The 19,052-nt window shown below is 47.9% G+C and overlaps 1 protein-coding gene and 10 non-coding genes across 11 annotated transcripts; 5 read left to right on the forward strand and 6 right to left on the reverse strand.

Annotated features, from left to right (window-relative positions):
- Window positions 1-2,864: 2,864 nt before the first annotated feature.
- On the reverse strand, window positions 2,865-2,946 carry TRNAS-GCU (transfer RNA serine (anticodon GCU)). The gene has a single exon. It is a non-coding gene; the product is annotated as a tRNA-Ser (tRNA).
- A 20-nt stretch (window positions 2,947-2,966) lies between these two features.
- TRNAN-GUU (transfer RNA asparagine (anticodon GUU)) lies at window positions 2,967-3,040 on the reverse strand. The gene has a single exon. It is a non-coding gene; the product is annotated as a tRNA-Asn (tRNA).
- A 108-nt stretch (window positions 3,041-3,148) lies between these two features.
- TRNAM-CAU (transfer RNA methionine (anticodon CAU)) lies at window positions 3,149-3,220 on the forward strand. The gene has a single exon. It is a non-coding gene; the product is annotated as a tRNA-Met (tRNA).
- Window positions 3,221-4,228: 1,008 nt separating this feature from the next.
- Window positions 4,229-4,301, reverse strand: TRNAM-CAU (transfer RNA methionine (anticodon CAU)). The gene has a single exon. It is a non-coding gene; the product is annotated as a tRNA-Met (tRNA).
- Window positions 4,302-5,169: 868 nt separating this feature from the next.
- On the reverse strand, window positions 5,170-5,252 carry TRNAS-GCU (transfer RNA serine (anticodon GCU)). The gene has a single exon. It is a non-coding gene; the product is annotated as a tRNA-Ser (tRNA).
- A 980-nt stretch (window positions 5,253-6,232) lies between these two features.
- Window positions 6,233-6,303, reverse strand: TRNAG-CCC (transfer RNA glycine (anticodon CCC)). Its single transcript has one exon. It is a non-coding gene; the product is annotated as a tRNA-Gly (tRNA).
- Window positions 6,304-6,507: 204 nt separating this feature from the next.
- TRNAM-CAU (transfer RNA methionine (anticodon CAU)) lies at window positions 6,508-6,579 on the reverse strand. Its single transcript has one exon. It is a non-coding gene; the product is annotated as a tRNA-Met (tRNA).
- Window positions 6,580-6,676: 97 nt separating this feature from the next.
- On the forward strand, window positions 6,677-6,750 carry TRNAN-GUU (transfer RNA asparagine (anticodon GUU)). The gene has a single exon. It is a non-coding gene; the product is annotated as a tRNA-Asn (tRNA).
- Window positions 6,751-6,770: 20 nt separating this feature from the next.
- Window positions 6,771-6,852, forward strand: TRNAS-GCU (transfer RNA serine (anticodon GCU)). Its single transcript has one exon. It is a non-coding gene; the product is annotated as a tRNA-Ser (tRNA).
- Window positions 6,853-7,465: 613 nt separating this feature from the next.
- Window positions 7,466-7,538, forward strand: TRNAV-CAC (transfer RNA valine (anticodon CAC)). Its single transcript has one exon. It is a non-coding gene; the product is annotated as a tRNA-Val (tRNA).
- Window positions 7,539-12,852: 5,314 nt separating this feature from the next.
- On the forward strand, window positions 12,853-18,756 carry LOC134395603 (zinc finger and SCAN domain-containing protein 31-like; the record flags this gene model as incomplete). Its single annotated transcript, XM_063121762.1, is given in 4 exon segments — window positions 12,853-12,888; window positions 12,890-13,543; window positions 13,991-14,108; window positions 17,625-18,756. Coding segments are annotated over 4 exon segments (1,650 nt in total), but the record flags the coding sequence as incomplete, so codon positions are not given.
- Between the last annotated feature and the right edge of the window lie 296 nt (window positions 18,757-19,052).

Consider the following 19,052-nt stretch of genomic DNA (forward strand, 5'->3'; position numbering starts at 1 on the left):
TTCATTTTTGTTATAAACTAAAGCATGGGCTTGCAGACGTGCAGAAAATTTTGAAAGTTCGAAAAAGTTCAGTGCTCGAGCTTTAATAGCAATTAATTTTCTCCATGCCAAACAGGCAGGGTAGCCCCTCTGCCTGCAGCATGATGGACAGCCCTGCTTGGCCAGTCAGTGCAGTGTGAAGGCGGGACCGAGCACAGCCACATGGCTAGCTGTCGCTGTCAGTGGGGAGGAGGAAGGGGAGTGGCCAATTGGGGTGCCCAAGGCGGAGGGGGGATTCACTATTAGTAGGGTGACCCTATGAAAAGGAGGACTGGGCTCCTGTATCTTTAACAGTTGTGTAGAAAAGGGAATTTCAGCAGTTGTCATTCAGATTCATGCAGCACCTGGTGAAATCCCCCCTACATCACAACAGTTAAAGCTGCAGGAGCCCTGCCCTCTTTTGTGTCTGGTCATGCTAGGCAGGGCTCCTGTGGCTGTAACTGTTGTGATGAAGAGGGAATTTCACCAGGTGCTGCATGCATAACATGACACCTGCTGAAATTCCCTTTTCTACACAACTGTTAAAGATACAGGAGCCCAGTCCTCCTTTCCATAGGGTCATCCTATTCACTATGTATGAGACACATTTGCATTATTCATAGAATCATAGAAACATAGAATAGCAGAGTTGGAAGGGGCCTATAAGGCCATCGAGTCCAACCTCCTGCTCAATGCAGGAATCCACCCTAAAGCATCCCTGACAGATGCTTGTCCAGCTGCCTCTTGAAGGCCTCTAGTGTGGGAGAGCCCACAATCTCCCTAGGTAACTGATTCCATTGTCGTACTGCTCTAATAGTCAGGAATTTTTTCCTGATGTCCAGCTGGAATCTGGCTTCCTTTAATTTGAGCCCGTTATTCCGTGTCCTGCACTCTGGGAGGATCAAGAAGAGATCCTGGCCCTCCTCTGTGTGACAACCTTTTAAGTATTTGAAGAGTGCTATCATGTCTCCCCTCAATCTTCTCTTCTCCAGGCTAAACATGCCCAGTTCTTTCAGTCTCTCTTCATAGGGCTTTGTTTCCAGACCCCTGATCATCCTGGTTGCCCTCCTCTGAACACGCTCATATGCAGTGAGGTGTCTGAGGGGCAAAAAATCGAGAAAGGAGCAGGACTACTAGCACCCATGGTGACGTGGGATTTACAGTACTATACAATAATTTTAAAAAGAGATGCAAGTGTCAAAGTTGGTAAAACATGGAGAAGGATCATTTTAAAAATGCAGCTTTAAACATATCATTGGAAAAAAACTGCAGCAGTTAAGAAGGGTTTTTCGTAAGGCTTGCAAGAATAAAAAGCTCTTTGCCTGGCGCTGAAAAGAATGCACCCGGCAGATCTTTCTAGGGAGCATATTCTGCAATTTGGGGACTACCACAGAGAAGGCCTGTTTGCAAGTAGCTGTTCACCAATGGGAAGCCCTTGGAACAGCGCCTCGCATGATGATCTCAGGGCACACAAGGGAAAGCGCGGTCCTGTCCTCCGTCTTCCAGGAGGAGGGTTAGATGATGACGATTTATTTCATTTCTGTACTGCCCAATAGCTGAAGCTCTCTGGGCGTTTCCCAAAAAATTACAAACTATAAAAGATAAGATAATAAAACATAGTATCAAATTTTTGACACACAAAATTTAAAAGAGTTTGAACGGCTAAACAATGTCTATAAAATACTAGACCTGATAAAGGACGGCTAATATAAACACCCCCTCATATTATTATTATTATTATTATTATTATTATTATTATTATTATTTATTGCATTTTTATACCGTCCAATAGCCGAAGCTCCCTGGGCGGTTCACAAAAACTTAAACAATTCAAAGTGTAAAACAAACAGTATAAAAACATGAGATAAAATACACATTAAAACGAATTAAAACATACCATACATGATTAAAACATCCTGAAAACATTCTAAAATTTCACTGGATAGGCCTGCCGGAATAGATCAGTCTTTATTGCTTTTTTAAATTCTAAAAGACTGTCAAGTTGATGAATCTCCTCCGGCAGGCCATTCCACAGTCTGGGAGCAGCAGAAGAGAAGGTCCACTGGGTAACAGTTGTTAATCTAGCTTTTGCTAGCTGAAGTGGATTCTTCCCAGAGGACCTCATATGCCATCAAATGCCTGGGAGCAGAGGACAGTCTTAATCTGGCGATGAAAAGATGACAGTGTTGGCACTAGGTGGGCCTCAGGGAGAAGATCATTCTATAATTGGGAGATGGGGGGCTACCAATGAAAAGTCCCTCTCACTTGCTTCCGCTTTCTGAGGTGGCAACCAGGATATGTCTTGATCATCACATCCCTGTTGTCTCCCATCCTTTCGTTCTGTTACCGTTTTCTGTTCAAGCCACGGAGATTGACTATGGACAAGAGAGTTCAGGGGAGTGGGATATAGGCCCACTGCGTTTGCTGCACTGGCTGGTGCCTGTTTCATGGTTTTTCCGATGACGGGATTAAATCACGACTTCGGTCATCTCCGTACTGTGTTGGTTTCATTCCTTTGTAAAGTTTCGGCTGCGGCCAAGGTGGATTTCTTCTCGTAATTTCTATTATGCCAGCCTTCGCCTCCATATCCATTGGACTACATCATCCCCCAACCAGCATGGCCATTCAGGAAGGCTGCATTATACAGTTGGCTCAATTATTAAGGCGACGTTGCAGGATCATGAATAGTTGAACCAGTTGTGAAAAAAACAGTGGGTGAAGGGTCCAAACAGATCTTATGGGGTGAGGCACTCAACAATCTGTGTGTGGCCCTTTCCCATAGGTAAAGAGGGCACAGCTAGCCAGCGGTTTACATCCCAGACGCTCTGGCCAGTGGGGAAAAGGGTCGACGAGGGTGGGATTCGAACCCACGCGTGCAGAGCACAATGGATTAGCAGTCCATCGCCTTCACCACTCGGCCACCTCGTCAAGAGTGGGGCACCCACAGCCGTCCCTGGGTGGGCTCAAACCACCATCGTTCTGGTTAACAGCCAGACGCGCTGACCCATTGCGCCACAGAGACCTGGGCAGGGCTGGCTCTCGGCCTCCTTTGGCCTGAGGTTTCAGGGCTGGGAATGGTTTGGTGAGAAATGGGTTCACAAGGCACAACACAGCTCTCCTTCCCCCATCCAGCAGAGTGGCGCAGCGGGAGCGTGCTGGGCCCATAACCCAGAGGCCGGTGGATCGAAACCATCCTCTGCTAGGCAGTGGCTGCCTTTTCCTTTTGCCTCCGACATCACACAGAACGAAAGGGCTCCCATTCTGCTGCTGGCTGGGAGGCTTTATGCTAAGAATGCATAAACATGCATAGCCCCCTCCTTTTCTCTGGCAACAGGCCCAGAATCAGTTATCAGCTCTGCTCTGAATGCCTCCAAGCCAAGCAGTCCCTTGGCAGCCTTCCCTTTGGCAGCCCACATCCTCAGCCACTGTGAAGGACCTGAACTCCTGAGGAAATCTAGACAGGCTCTCGAAATCTTCTACAAGGCCCTTATCTAGGGTGACCATATGAAAAGGAGGACACGGCTGCTGTATCTTTAACAGTTGCATAGAAAAGGGAATTTCAACAGATGTCATTTGTATATATAGAGAACCTGATGAAATTCCATCTTCATCACAACAGTTAAAGCTGCAGGAGCTATACTAGAGTAACCAGGTTTAAAAGAGGGCAGGGCACCTGCAGCTTTAGATGTTGTGATGAAGAGGAAATCTCACCAGGTTCCCCATATATACATATGACACCTGCTGAAATTTCCTTTTCAATACAACTGTTAAAGATACAGGAGCCCTGTGCTCCTTTCCATAGGGCCACCTCCTGGGCACAATGGTATCTGAAGGGAGTCAGGCCTTTCCGATGGGGGCTTGCGGATAGACAGCTACTGATTCAAAGGTATCGTAGTGCTTTTGTTTTCCCCTCAGTAATGGATAATCTGTGGTAAGAAACAAAGCAGGAAGAATTGGTAGGAAATGCAAGTGATTAACTATGTCATCTGAACTCCCCATTCAATTACATGAATGAGGAAAAAAATTTAAAAAGAGGGGGGAAAGGCGCAGCTCCACTCTCTCTGGTGATGTGAGAGTCTAGGACATGTCCAGTCAGCCCCAAAGCAAGCCCCTTGGCCAAATTGTCTACCACACATGGTCTCTCCTTTGCCTCTCTGAGAAAGTGCAGGTGTGCACAGCTCAGATCCCCTGTTGCAAAAGCAGAGGGAGCTGCCTTCTCTGAGGCTCGAACTCAGGACCTTCAGATTATGAGACTGACGCGCTGCCTGCTGCACTAAGAAGGCTGCAGGGGGAAACAGCCTGGCTGCCTTTTGTGGGCAAATCCATCCTCAGGGTGGCCAGAAGACAACGCAAGACCTCAACCTCTGGAATAGCAAGGGGGGAAGCAAAAGCCTTCCCTGGCTGGGAATAGTGGTGGTGATGGCACTTTTGTTAGGTCTAGGCGAGGACGTCCCCAGTTTCTCAGTGGATGGTCCAGCCCGTTATCTCATGGATTTATCTTTAAAGGTACGGTGTGCCTCTCAGACTCCTATGGCCTGAGGTTTCACGGCTGAGGATGTCTTGGTGAGAGAAATGCATTCACAAGGCACACGGCCCCACTTTCCCCCATCCTGGGGTGCAGTGGGAGTGTGCTGGGCCCATAACCCAGAGGTCGATGGATTGAAACCATCCTCTACTAGGCGGCAGCTGCCTTTTCCTTTTGCCTCGGACACCCCACAAAAGAAAGGGGTTCCCTTGAAGCTGCTGGCTGATACGCTCTGGGCTAAAATCGCCCAAACATCCAGTCTCCTCCTTTTCTCTAGCAACGGACTCAGAAGCAGTGATCTGCTCTTCCCTGAATGTCTCCCGGCGAGGCGGCCCACGGCTTAATTCTGTTTGGCAAACCAAATGCCCGGCCAGCGTAAAGGAACCACAACCCCTTAGCAACTTTTGCTTCCCCACAAGGTGCTGCCCGGGGGGGTGGGGGGAGAGGAAAAGGCCCTTGTCAGTTGCGCCAGTGGTGTAGGGGCATCATGCAAGGTTGCCACTCTTGTATCCTGGGTTCGAGTTCCTGCTGGCGCAAGCCTTCCTCTGCCTTTTGTATTCCTGGAGCTAAAGAAAACCAGGACAAATGTTTTGGCCCTGGGGCCTCCTGCCGGTAGGGAAAAGGCTCAGCGAGAGTGGGATTCGAACCCACGCATGTAGAGCACAATGAATTAGCAGTCCATCACCTTCACCACTCGGCCACCTCATCTGGGGGTGGGTGGGTCACCCTCAGCCTTCCCTTTGGTTCAGATCGTCTAGAGCTGCTGGGAAGTCTTTTGGGAGAGAAGTGGCTGGGTCCCGTTCCTACGTCTTCTAACCTCTAGGTCAAAGGAATTATGAGACATCTAAGCAACAATTTCTGTAAACCGCCCAGAGAGCCCCGGCTATGGGAGTGGTATATAAGTGCAATAAATAAATAAATAAAATAAAATAAACAGCCAGACGCGCTGACCCATTGTGCCACAGAAACCGGGGCAGGGCTGCCTCTCAGCCTCCCTTGGATAGCTTTAAAAGGAGGCTAGCAAAATTCCTGGAGGAGGAGGAGGCTATCAATGGCTACTAGTCCGAATGGCTAGGTGCTACTTCCAATATCAGAGGCAGTATGCCTATGGTTGCTGAGGAACGTGGGTGGTAGGTTGCTGTAGCACCCACGGCCTGCTTGTGGCTCCCTGGTCGACAGCTGGTTGGCCGTTGTGTGAACAGAGTCCTGGACCAGATGGACTCCTCGGCTGATCCAGCAGGGCCCGTCTTACCTTCCTCCAACGGAGGACGTGCCTTTGACAGCCTTTGAATTAAAGCACTGTCGTCCGTAAAGTAGGACACACGGCTGGATTAGTTCATTAAACAGAGAAAGCAGGATTTTATTATTAGTATTATGATATGTATATATGCATACAACACTCCTGGGGGGAGTGTAACAAGAGACTGAGGATGATCGCTTCTAAGGTCTCTGTGGTGCAATGGACGTGCATATGGGTATTAACCAGAAGGGTGAGGCACCCACAGGGATGGCTGTGGGTGCCTCACCCTTGACAAGGTGTCCCAGTGGTTTAAGCTAATCCATTGTGTTCTGCATGTGTCGGCTTGAATCCCACCCTGTTTTTTTCCACTGGTTCGAGGCCCTGGGACCCAAGCTTTTGACTGACTTTGCTATCTTTAGCTCTAGGAATGCAAAAGGCAGAGGAAGGCATGCACCAGCCGGGACTCGAACCCGGGTCACAAGATTGGGAACCTCGCATGATGCCTCTACACCACTGGTGCAGCTGATGAGAGTCTTGCAGAAGATGGGAAGAGGCTCTCCAGATCTCTTCAGGAGTTTGGGTACTTTGCAGTGGCTGAGGATGGTTCCGGGCCATTTTTCACAGAAAAGAGGGGGCTGTGGGGTTCTACTTTTTTTTTAGCACAAAGCATCACTGCCAGTTGCAGGAAGGGCTTTGCGGGTTGTCGGAGGCAAAAGGAAAAGGCTAGCAGAGGATGGTTTCGATCCACCGGCCTCTGGGTTATGGGCCCAGCACGCTCCCGCTGCGCCACTCTGCTGGTTAGAAGAAAGTGAGCTGTGTTGTGCCTTGTGAATCCATTTCTCACCAGCCAGCAAACCTCAGGCCAAGGGAGGCCGAGAGACAGCCCTGCCTGGGTCTCTGTGGCGCAATGGGTCAGCGCGTCTGGCTGTTAACCAGAAGGATGGTGGTTCGAGCCCACCCAGGGACGGCTGTGGGTGCCCCGCCCTTGGCGAGGTGGCTGAGTGGTGAAGCTGATGGACTGCTAATCCATTGTGCTCTGCACGTGTGGGTTCGAATCCCACCCTTGTCAAGACTTTTGCCCCACTGGCTGCCACCAAGATTGTTGGGGGGGGAATATGTGTGTGAAAGAATGTGCCCTACACAACTTTGGGGGATGGTGTACGGGACCATCCCCCAAAGTTGCCAACCCATGCTGTAGAGATTCCCTGAATGATCACATGGTCAGGGCGGGCGCTACCATTAGGCCAACTAGGCAGCCACCTAGGGTGCAGACCTCAGAGGGGCGCAGTACTGCCCTTTAAGGGTCACCGTTTTATACAAATTAGCTGTTTTATGAAAAAAACATAATAAAAGGAAAATAGTTCAGAAACTCTTCTTGACCAGCTGAATCGAATTTGGGAATTTTGGGTGGGTGGAAGTAGCTCACCTTGCCTAGGGCGCAAAATAGTCTGGCATTGGCCCTGCACGTGGTCCAGGTTCAGGCCCTGCTACAGCCCAGGAAAGGCTGTTGACAAGCTGCTTGGTTCAAGACATGCTTGGGTTGGAATTCCACAGGAAAAGACACAGACGCGGCTTTCCACCATAGAAGGCTATTTGCACTTTCGGCAACGCATCAGTCTTATAACTACCTGCCGAATGGAGCACGCTTGGCTTGGGCGGGTGAGGAAAAGGGCTTGAGCCAAGTTTCTGTAGTGTAGTGGTTATCACGTTTGCCTCACACGTGAAAGGTCCCTGGTTCGAAACCAGGCAGAAACATCATCCTTTTCTTGTGGAGTGAGGAGTGGGCCTCCCTCCTTGTCCCTTTTGAGTCTCATTGCAGGGAGACATGGGATGGTGCTCAGGTGGGAGAGTGTTGGACTGAAGATGTAAAGGTGCATTGTTCAAGGCAAGCCTTCCATGTTATACTCCTTTTGCCAAGGTGGCTCACTTTGGCAGGCATTGCCCAAAAGAACACAACTCTTATTTATTTATTGCATTTCTATACCACCCAATAGCCAAAGCTCTCTTACCACGTGGAAGCCATCTTCTTCAATCCTGAGCTGAACTGGCCACCTAAGTAGGGTAACTATATGAAAAGGAGGAGAAGGCTCCTGCATCTTTAACAAAAGGGAATTTCAGCAGGTGTCATTGTATATATGGAAAACCTGGTGAAATTCCCTCTTCATCACCACAGCTAAAGCTGCAGGAGCTATGCTAGAGTGAACAGATACAAAAAGGGCAGGGCTCCTACAGCTTTAACTGTTGGGATGAAGAGGGAATTTCACCAGGTGCTGCATGCCTACAAACGACCCCTGCTGAAATTCCCTTTTCAATACAACTGTCAGAAATACAGGAGCCCTGTCCTCCTTTCCATAGGGTCACCCTACTCTAGGAACCCCAGTGGCACTCTATTGTGTTAAGCCGTTCAGGTGTGTCTGTTTCAATAGCCTGGGTGACCATATGACCGGATTTGCCCGGGTTTTTGATGACAAATCCGGGAGGGGAGGGGAGGGGAAATCCGGATTGTTTTCAAAGAGCAGCTCTAATGGGAATTAACAAAAATGCTTTTAACTCCATCATTTTTTAAGATGAAGTCATGAAACCTGGCACAATGGTAGCTCTTAGGAAGGGCTTTAGTCATACCAAATTTGAAACAGATCTGTTCATCCATTGATTTTTTAGGATTTTTTTTTAAATTGAGGTTTTAAAATTATTATTTTTAAAATTGTCATTTTTAAAGATAAAGAGATGAAAGTTGGCACTATGATAGCTTTTAGGTAGAGCTTTAGCCATACCAAATTTGAAACAGATCTGTTCATCCATTGATTTTAAGGATTTTTTAAAATTTTGAGGATTTATTTTTTAAAAAATGTTATTTTTAAAGATAAAGTGATGAAACTTGGCACCATGATTGCTCTTAACAAGGACTTTAGCTATGCCAAGTTTGAAACAGATCTGTCCAGCCATTGAGTTTTAGGATTTTTTTTTAAAGTTTGAGGTTTTAAAATTATTTTTTAAAAATAATTTTAACATGGCGACCATGTTGTGCTCCTTTTTGGTTTCCAAAATATGGTCACCCTAGTGTTGGCTTTAGGGCAGTGTTGACTTTAGGGCCCCTCCAGATGCTTTGGCCTTCAACTCCCATCGTCCCCCAGCTTCGCTGCCCTCAGGTGTAGTGGAAAGCACTGCCTTGTTTTGAAGTGATTCAACTGCCCTAATAAAGAGGGAGTGGCACACTCTTTTCTTTCACCTCAGGCAGTAAAATGTCTTGGGCTGGACCTGCTTTGAAGCAATCTGTAGCAGATGAAATAATAAAGCTTCCAATGCGCCAGCTGAGGCTGGTGGCTCTGATTTCGGTGGGGCTGTGAATCCATTCTGGGTTTCAGTTAGAACCAGCTGGAACTCTTAAAGCAGCTATCCAAGGTGCTGAACACTCTGGGTCACTCCTTTAGAGTTCTGGCTGGTTCTGACTGAAACCTAGAATGGTTTCATAGCCCCACTGTAATTGGAGCCACCAGCCCTCACTACAAGATCCCGCCCGCCTTCTAAGCGCAACAAATGTTAAAATCATAGAGTTCTGCTCTAATTCCTAGAGGGGCCTGAATAGGGGATGTACTTCAAACCACCAAGGGCTACAGTTTTTCTGGTTCTCCAGCAGCACTTCCGTAAGCTTTCTAGTGCAGCAGCTGGTGGAAATGCATAGGGTTTGGTGTAAAAACTGGAGGGTTTCTTTCAAAAGACAGGCAGGGATGGAGACTCTTTTTCTCCTGGCGGTGCTTTAAAATGAAAGGGACCTTCTGAGCCTGCCTGCTTTTTCCTTTGTAGCATTACACACGGATTCCTATGCATGTCTGCCACTCTTGCCCCGCAGGCGGAGGAGTCTAATGAGGACCGGAAGGGAAGGGTTGTTTGGGAATGTGTGGGTGTGGAAGGCTTGGTTTCAAAAAGAAATACCTCTTGGCTGTAAACAGATTAAAGAAGCTATTTCTCCACCCGCCTGCTTCTGGAGGGTAATGGATTATTTATTATTATTATTATTATTATTATTATTATTATTATTATTATTATTATTATTATTTCTTTGGGAGAGTGGACTGAAGCTGAATACAGCAGCAGATTCTGCAGTAGGATCGGTGGAGGCACAGTGTCATGTATGCAGGAAGGGATGAATTAAAGTAACATTGTATTTATATTTTTTTTGTTGGGGGGAAAAACCAAACTAAGCGACAAACAAAATCATCGGAACAGCAGAAGCTGCCTTATACCCAGTCCAATGCTTGGTCCATCTTCTAGCACTAACTGGCAGCAAAACTCCCCAGGGTTTCATGCAGGGATTTTCCCAGCCCTACCTGGAGACGCTGGGGATCAAACAGAGGATCTTCTGCTTCAAAGCAGGTACCCTTCCAGTCAGTGACAGAACCCCCCTCCTCTTATTAGCTTGCTTCTTTCCTTCCAGATGTTTTCTCTTTTTTACTTTATTATTGCATTTATATCCCTCCGTTTTTCCTCTTGCAAGGAATCCAAGGCAGCTTCCCCCTCCTTTCCATTTTAACTTCACCAACAAGGTTAGGCTGAGAGTCAGTGGCTGGCCCAAAGTCACCCAGTGAGCTTCCATAGCTGAGCGGGGACTAGAACCCCATGCTAGGAGTCACAAGGCTGGTGCCGGACTATTTTGCGCCCTAGGCAAGGCAAGCCGCTTGCACACACCCACACCCAAAATTGCCAACTTCGATTCAGCTGTTCAAGAAGAGTTTCTGAACTATTATATTTTCCTGTTGTCATGTTTTTTTCTTGAAACATCTAATTTATATAAAACAGTGACCCTTAAAAGGGCAGTACTGCGCCCCTCTGAGGTCTGCGCCCTAGGTGGCTGCCTAGTTGGCCTAATGGTAGCACCGGCCTTGGGTGGAGAATGCTGGGAGTTGTAGGACTTTTTTCTATCTAAACACACATAGGGTTGTGCCTTAAGAGAGTCCAGGGACCATAGGAGTCCACCCTCAGAGGCTGCAGACACTGCTATGACCTCGGAAGGGGGAGTCCCTCCTTGCAGCCACTGTGGAAAGAACCGTGCCGGCTGCTTTCCAAGGGCGTAAAAGCCAGACCTCGGAAAGGTCTGAAAGGGTGCATGCCAGTGGGCAGAGAGGTGGAGGAAAAGGGGGCAGGAGAGGCCAGGATACGAAGAATCCTATGGCCTCTCTGGCCCTGCTCCACCAGCGCACCTCCTTTAGACAAACTCAGAGGCCTGTCTAGGGTACGGTGAACATATGGACAGGAGGACTGGGCTCCTGTATCTTTTAACAGCTGTGCAGAAAGGGGGATTTCAGCAGCTGCCCTTTGTATGTGTGGCATGGGTTGTCATGGTGGAGTTACCCCACAATGGATTATCTTTAGGGTGACCATATGAAAAGGAGGACAGGGCTCCTGTATCTTTAACAGTTGTATTGAAAAGGAAGTTTCAACAGGTGTCATTTGTATATATGGGGAACCTGGTGAAATTCCCTCTTCATCACAACAGTTAAAGCTGCAGGTGCCCTGACCTCTTTTAGATCTGGTCAGTCTAGTATAGCTCCTGCAGCTTTAACTATTGGGACGAAGAGGGAATTTCACCAGGTTCTCCATATATACAAATAGCACCTGCTGAAATTCCCTTTTCTATGCAACTGTTAAAGATTCAGGAGCCCTGTCCTCCTTTTCATATGGTCACCCTATTATCTCGATATATGTCTATATTAGTATGTCTGGTAAGTATGGAATGTTAGAACTGAGTGGGCGTGTTTTATGATGTAATAGGTGGGGGGAAGGAGTATATAAGGAGAGGGTTGGGAGTTTGTGGGGTGTGTGAGTTTGAGTGTGTAAGGAGAGTTGTTTATTTGTAGAGTAAGAATAGTTTGGATTCTCGGGATTTAGGATTGGTGTGAAGAGAGTGAGGTGGTTGGTGTGTGGAGAGTTTAGATCAGGCAAGACTGAAAATATTATATTTTGATTTAAAGCTTTTAAATAACAATAAACTTATTATAATTTTGTTAGCTACCAAATCCCACGGGTCAGCTTGGCATTATTTACCTGCCTTACAGTTATTAAACAAGCACACCAGATTATACCCGCAGTATATTCAGAGAGATCCAATATTAAACCTGTTTCCCTCGTAGCTAGGGGAAAGGTTTAATTAACCCTCCCTCAGGTTTTCAAGTGGTGGGGCTTGGCCTGAGAAGGATTCCTGCGATGGGCCTAGTGTAAAAGTCTGTTATATCACAGTCGTGGTAATGGAAGGGGGGAATAGAAGGGAGTGACAGTTGGGAGCATTGAGGAGAAAAGGGAAGAGGAAGACAAGGGAATGGAGGAAGGTTTTTGAGGGATTTGGGGGAAATAAGAAAGAAGCAAACATTGGTCGGAATGTCTGTAAGGAGCAGGGAATTGGGCATCCTGCCACGGTAAACAACAGTTCAGGAGCGGAATCAAGAAGTTTACCCGGGCAACGCGCAGGGCTCTGCAGGAACAGCTGGACAGCTATTTAGGAGTTGAGAAGACTCAATATGTTAATGGTTAAGTTGTTACTAATAAATTCTTCAGTTTTGTCCCAGGGCCTCACCCAGATTCCTTACTTACGGTTACACATGCCTGCAGCACTGGATGAAATCTCTTCATCACAACAGTTAACGCTGCAGGAGTTATACTAGAGTGACCAGATTCAAAAAAAGGGGGCAGGGCTCCTGCAGCTTTCACAGTTGTGATGAAACTACCACCAGATCTGCGTACGTAATGCACAAATATTGCTTGCTTCAGCTGGGATGAAAAGTTCTCTTGTGAATATTACCTTGCACATCTATTTTTCTCTCTCCTTTTCCTAGCAGAAGCCAGCCTGCTGTTCCTTAGGGAGCCGTCATTTGGGAAGAGATCCATGGACTGAAAGTGAGGAGTGACTTGACTCGAAGAAAGCCCCTCAGAGACTGAACGGTTTCTCCTCTGGTTTCAACTAAGCGATGGAGACCTCGGGTGTGGAGGGGAACATGTCTGTGGAAGATGGGGCAACACAGACGCCAGAACTGAAAAGTGAGGAGCAGAACACTGCCACTGTCAAACTGTGGGCAGATTTGGAGGGGGGGAAAGCCCCACGAATGGTACGTGTAGGCAGTATTGGAGAATTGCAGACCCCAGCACCTCCACAGCAGGTGAAATGTGAACCGCAAGAGGGGCTGCAGGAACGGTGGGACGCCCAGTGGCAGGAGTTCCTGCGGACGCTGCAGGCCCCTCGCTCAGGATGGGGGAACACGCAGGCGCCTGAGGAGCCCAGGCCCTGGGACGACGCCAAGGCTTTCCTAGCCTCCTTCGAGCAAGTGGCATCGGTGTGCCGGTGGCCTCGGGACAAGTGGGTGGCCCTCCTCCTGCCGGCCCTCAATGGAGAAGCCGAGCAGGCCTTCAGCGGCCTCAGTGTCCTTGACAGAGGAGACTATGAGAAGGTGAAGGCGGCCATCTTGGAAGGGGAGGCCATCTTGCGGGAGAGGCAGCGGCAGCACTTCCGGCAGTTCTGCTACCAGGCCACGGAGGGGCCGAGGGGCGTCCACGGCCGACTGCGGGAACTGTGCTGCCGGTGGCTGAGAGCCGAGAGGCACTCGAAGGAGGAGATCCTGGAGCTGCTGATCCTGGAGCAGTTCCTGACCGTCCTGCCCCAGGAAATGCAGGGCTGGGTGAGGGAACGGGGCCCGGAGTCCTGCGCCCAGGCCGTGCTCCTGGCCGAGGAGTTCCTGGTGAAGCAGAAGGAGGCCGTATGGCTGGATGAGGAGGTAAGGGGTTTGTTGCTCTTATTTGCAGGGGGCTGGTTCCCTTCTTAAGGGACTGAAGGCTGATTTGGACAACCATGGATTTCCCAGCATTTGTATTCTCTGACTTCCAGGGGATCTGGTGGAGCTTCACTAACCAAAGGGCATCACTGTTGATGCAGTTCTGTTGCCCTAACCTAGAGCAGCCTTCCGCCACGTGGTGCTCTCCAGGTGTCTTGGATCACAATGTTCATCATCCCCTGCCAATATTGCCATTGGTACTATGGCACCAAGTTGGGGAAGGCTGACCTGGATTGCAGGGTGGAAGGCGTAATGTCTCTCAGGCTAACAATCCCTGGGAGTTAATTAAGTATTGTGGGAATCTGCCTTTTCGTGTGAGTTTAGGAAGGGACTTTGAAGGCTAATGTGCCTGGGAGCATTGCTAGCCCTGAACCCATTTCTCCACTGCAGGTTCTGGTGTTACAGTCTTTGGATGCAGCTTCCTCCGAGGTAACCCAGGTTCGGCGTCCAGATTCCTGGAGAAGACAACTCTGCAAGGAGGAGCAAGGTGAAGAAGAAAGCTCGTTGGGTAAGGGCTCGTTCCGGCATTGAGCTAGGGATTGGACTCAATGGCCTTATAGGCCCCTTCCAATTCTACTATTCTATGATTCTATGATTTGTGGAGCGATGGAAACTGGGGCAGTGTTGACAAACGAAGATTATGAGGCACAGAAGGTGAGCTGGTATTTTCTAGAGCGAGCCAAAGTGTTTGCTTAGTTGCTTTGGACAGTGTCTTAGATGGGCGTTTGTGGCTGGGGGCTTCAAAGCTAGGACACCTCCCAACCACTTGAGTACATGCGAACATACCAAGCTGCCATGATTCCATGCCTTCCCACTGCGATGCGAGACAATAAAAAGGCCTGCCAAGTAAGCTACGAAACTTTACTCCGCAAATAACATCTCTTTGCACCTGAAGGGAGTGTAAACACTAGGCGCTTTCCTCTATGCTAAAACTTGTCTGACTCAACTAGGCAGTGGTCCTTTCAACAAAAGGGAGAGTTTTTTCCCTGAGCCACTTTTGCTTCAGGGAGGATTCCTCTGAAGAAGTCTCTGGCGAGTAGCTGGCCGAGCAGATCGCTTCTCCCCTGCTTTAATCTCCGCCTGCTTGACCTTGCGGCGGACTCTTGGATCAGTCAGCTCTGCAGTCCCTTCCCCCTCTGAGGAAGGCTAAGTTCCCACGGACTCTGAGTTGTTAGTATTCTCTCTGATAAAAGTCCTATGAAGATTCATCCCTGGCTCCTGAAGATCCTGGGAGAATCTCCTCCCTCACTTCCTCTATTGGCCGGTAAATTTCTAGTCCTGTTTCTTCTGGTTCAGAATCTGATTCCAATTGATAGCCTGAAACCCCTTCCCCCAAAACTAGGGAGAACAGGCCTGATCCAGACACCAAGCTGTCTTAATACCATGTCAGACTATTGGCCCATCGATCTCAGTAACATTTATTGCAAATGATGGTGGCAATCCAGGCCTTCAACTGAAGATTTCTCTACGCATGTCTTATGGCACTAAGTTAGAGCTCACCGAAGTTCCCTAAGGGTGCAATTTTATGCATGTTTGGACAGACACAAGCAGGAGGCCGCTATAGTTATTATTATTATTATTTATTTATATAGCACCATCAATGTACATGGTGCTGTACAGAGTAAAACAGTAAATAGCAAGGCCCTGTTAATATGGGTTTAGGTGGTCCTAACTAATACCTACTCTGGAGTATTGCGTCCAGTTCTGGTCTCCACAATTCAAGAAGGACGCAGACAAGCTGGAGCGTGTTCAGAAGAGGGCAACCAGGATGATCAGAGGTCTGGAAACAAAGCCCTATGAAGAGAGGCTGAAAGAACTGGGCATGTGTAGCCTGGAGAAGAGAAGATTGAGGGGAGACATGAGAGCACTCTTCAAATACTTAAAAGGTTGTCACACAGAGGAGGGCCAGGATCTCTTCTCGATCCTCCCAGAGTGCAGGACACGGAATAACGGGCTCAAGTTAAAGGAAGCCAGATTCCGGCTGGACATCAGGAAAAACTTCCTAACTGTTAGAGCAGTGCGACGGTGGAATCAGTTACCTAGGGAGGTTGTGGGCTCTCCCACACTAGAGGCCTTCAAGAGGCAGCTGGACAAGCATCTGTCAGGGATGCTTTAGGGTGGATTCCTGCATTGAGCAGGGGGTTGGACTCGATGGCCTTGTAGGCCCCTTCCAACTCTGCTATTCTATAATTCTATGATTAAGTAATTTTGCCCCCTACCATAAAAGATTTTAAAAGTCAACACTAGAACGTTGAACTGCGCTCGGAAGCAAAGAGACAGCAAGTGGAACTGATGTGCGTTGCATCAGACAAGGGGGTTGGATAGTGTATATTCTGTGGACAGATGACGTGATGTACTCAAGTTACTGGCTTCACAAATATTTCTAGTTCTTGTTTTGTACCTGTGGCCGCATGTGAGACTGGGCTGCTTTTGAAAACCGTTCAGAAACTTTTCTCTGGAAAATTTGGGACTGGGTAACTGCCTTCATCTTCTATGACCTTGACGATTATCTAAGAGCATCTCCACACGAGGGATTTATTGCATGCTTATGACTGGCCACTCACGGACATTTGCGGGTCCTTTTCATGACATCGTCAACTTCCAGTGCCTCTCCTGCTATTTTTAAGTGGGAATCCATTCTCAATTTAAAAGGCAAAATTAAAAAAGACATGTCTTTACACCCTTTCCAAAGGCCAAGAGAGTGGGTAGTTGTTCTTCAGGGAGTACGTTCCATAGTTTGGGAGAGACACATGAGCACAGGCCTTTTCAGAGATGCTAGGTTGGCCCTCTCATAGTTGTCTTTCCATCAGCAAGCAAATAGATTCTTATACAGGCAGACATGTAAGCTGATCAATTTATTTTATTATTATTTTTTAATTTATGTGTTTTTCTTATGTCCTTCCTTAATTAAGATTTTGCTTTTCATCTGGATTTTATTGTTACCTGCCTTGGGCACCATATTCCGTCGGGAAGTCGGGATACAAATTAAATCAGTTGATCACAACTGGGATTGTTTCGTTTGGAAAAAAGGAGGCTAAGGGGAGACATGATAGAGCGGTACAAAATTATGCCTGGTGTGGAGAATGTGGAAAGAGAGACATTTTTTCTCCCTCTCTCAAAATACTAGAACCCAATGGGGTCATCCCATGAAGCTGATCGGTGGGAGATCCAGGACAAATAAGAGGAAGGACTTTGTTACACAGCGCATAGTTAAATTATGGAACTCGCTACCACAGGATGTAGTGATGGCCACCAATTTGGATGGTTTTAAAAGGGGGTTGGATAAATTCCTGGAGGCAAATGCCATCAATGGCTACTAACCCTGATAGTTGGGCAGGGCAGGGGCGGGGCAGTTGGCATGGGACTACGATTTTGAGGGGGCCTACTCCAAGTCCCCCTGATAGAGGCAAAGGAGGACACTTTGTTAAAGATTTATTAATTTATTAACATTGACAAGGCAAAGTTGTTTGATTTCTCTGTTGTTGATGATGAATTTGCCCAAAGAAAAGCACGTAAAGCATTTCTGAATGCAAAGAAGTGATGTCTTCTATACATCTGGAATAAAAGTGCTTGCCATGACCTTTTTAATAAATTGTTCTAGTTCATATGTATTTAGAAATGATTAAAAATACTTAATGGGGCCTACATTTCCCATCTGGCCCGGGCCTATTACAAGCTTTGCCCGGTCCTGTGGTTGGGTGCTATTCCCAGTATTCGAGGCAGTAAGCCTGTGTGCACCAGTTGCTGGGGAACATTAATTATACCGCCCCATAGCCGAAGTTCTCTGGGCGGTTTACAGACATGGGTGGGAGGGTGCTGTTGCACCATGTCCTGCCTTGTTGGTCCCTGGCCGACAGCTGGTTGGCCACTGTGTGAACAGAGTGCTGGACTAGATGGACCCTTGGTCTGATCCAGCAGGGCCCTTCTTTTGTTCTTAATACCTTCTTGTGGAGTTAAAACTGCCACTCCTGGGCCTGCCTAGGGGATGGAAACTCACATGACATTTCTCTCTTTATTCCTGCAGGAGAGAAGAAGCTCCTTGAGGCTAAGGAAGCAAATCTTCGGCAGGAATGCCCAGCAGAAGTGGAATCAAGAAGCACATGGCTAGGGGGAAGCAATATTTCCCAGTATCATGAAGCAGAAACAAGGCACGGGAGATGGCAGGGGACGGAGAGCGAACAGGCAGCCAGCCTAGACAAGAGGACAGAGAAAGCCCTTCCCAGCGGGGAAAGTAAATTTGATCAGGCAGGGGCTGTAGCGCCCCGAGAAATCCAGCTTTCCAGAAGAAACTTCAGTTGGGGCTCAGACCTCAGCACACCCATGAGATCCAGACCAGGAAAGGCAGGGCACAAATGCTCCGAGTGCGGGAAAGGTTTCCCTTATAAGGGCGCTCTCAAGAAACACGAGAGAGTCCACACTGGGGAGAAGCCGTACAAGTGCTCCGTGTGCGAGAAGAGCTTTGCCAGCAGCTCCAACCTGGCGGCGCACAAGAACAGCCACAAAGGCGTGAGACCGTACAAGTGCGCCGTGTGCGAGCGGCGCTTCAGCCGCAGAGGCATCCTGGTGCGGCACGAGCAAATCCACACGGGCAGGATGCCCTACCAGTGCTCGTGGTGTCTGAAAGGGTTCACGGACAGCTCCAACCTGGTGGCCCATGAGAGGATTCACAACGGCGAGAGACCATTTCAGTGCTCGGAGTGTGGAAAGAGCTTCAATCAGAAAGGGAACCTCATGATACACGAGAGGATCCACACCGGAGAGAGACCGTTTGCGTGCAGGGAATGTGGGAAAAGTTTCAGTCAGAAGGGAAACCTAGCTAAACATGAAAAAATGCACACTGGAGAGAAACAGTATACGTGTGTATAACAGCTTGCCACTTTTATGGAACAATACTGATGGCTAAGATACTGTGGAGTTATTGGTATTAACTTTTAAGGCCCTGAACAGTTTGGGACCGGATAACTGCCTTCACCTTCTATAACCCTGTCCATAATCTAAGAGCTGCTCCATACAAGCAATTTATTGCATGCTCGTGATTGCACAGACGTTTGCAGGTCCTTTTCATGACGTTGCCAACATTCAGTGCCTCTCCTTCTGTTTTCAAGCAGGAATCCACCATTTTTTAAAACTCTGAAAATGCAGTAATAAGCGCTATAGACCCCCGCTCCTATGGAATTCCCTGCCTCTGCAGGTCAGGCAGGCAGGCACCAACTTTGTATTCCTTTTGGCGGCTCCTGAAAACGTCATTATTCCAGGAAGCCTTTCCACGGTTTACTGTACATTTTGCATCTTTAAAAATCTATTTTAAAGTGTTTTATTCTGTTTTTATTTTATCTCGTACACCGCTCCGAAATTTTCAATGGGGAGCGGTATATAAATATTGTAAATAAATAAAATAAGTATAAAGCAACAGCACCTGCTGGCGATAAAATGGAAACGTATGGGAAGGAAC

The sequence above is a fragment of the Elgaria multicarinata genome, chromosome 3 (assembly GCF_023053635.1).
Source record: "Elgaria multicarinata webbii isolate HBS135686 ecotype San Diego chromosome 3, rElgMul1.1.pri, whole genome shotgun sequence".
In the NCBI taxonomy this organism is placed as follows: domain Eukaryota; kingdom Metazoa; phylum Chordata; class Lepidosauria; order Squamata; family Anguidae; genus Elgaria; species Elgaria multicarinata.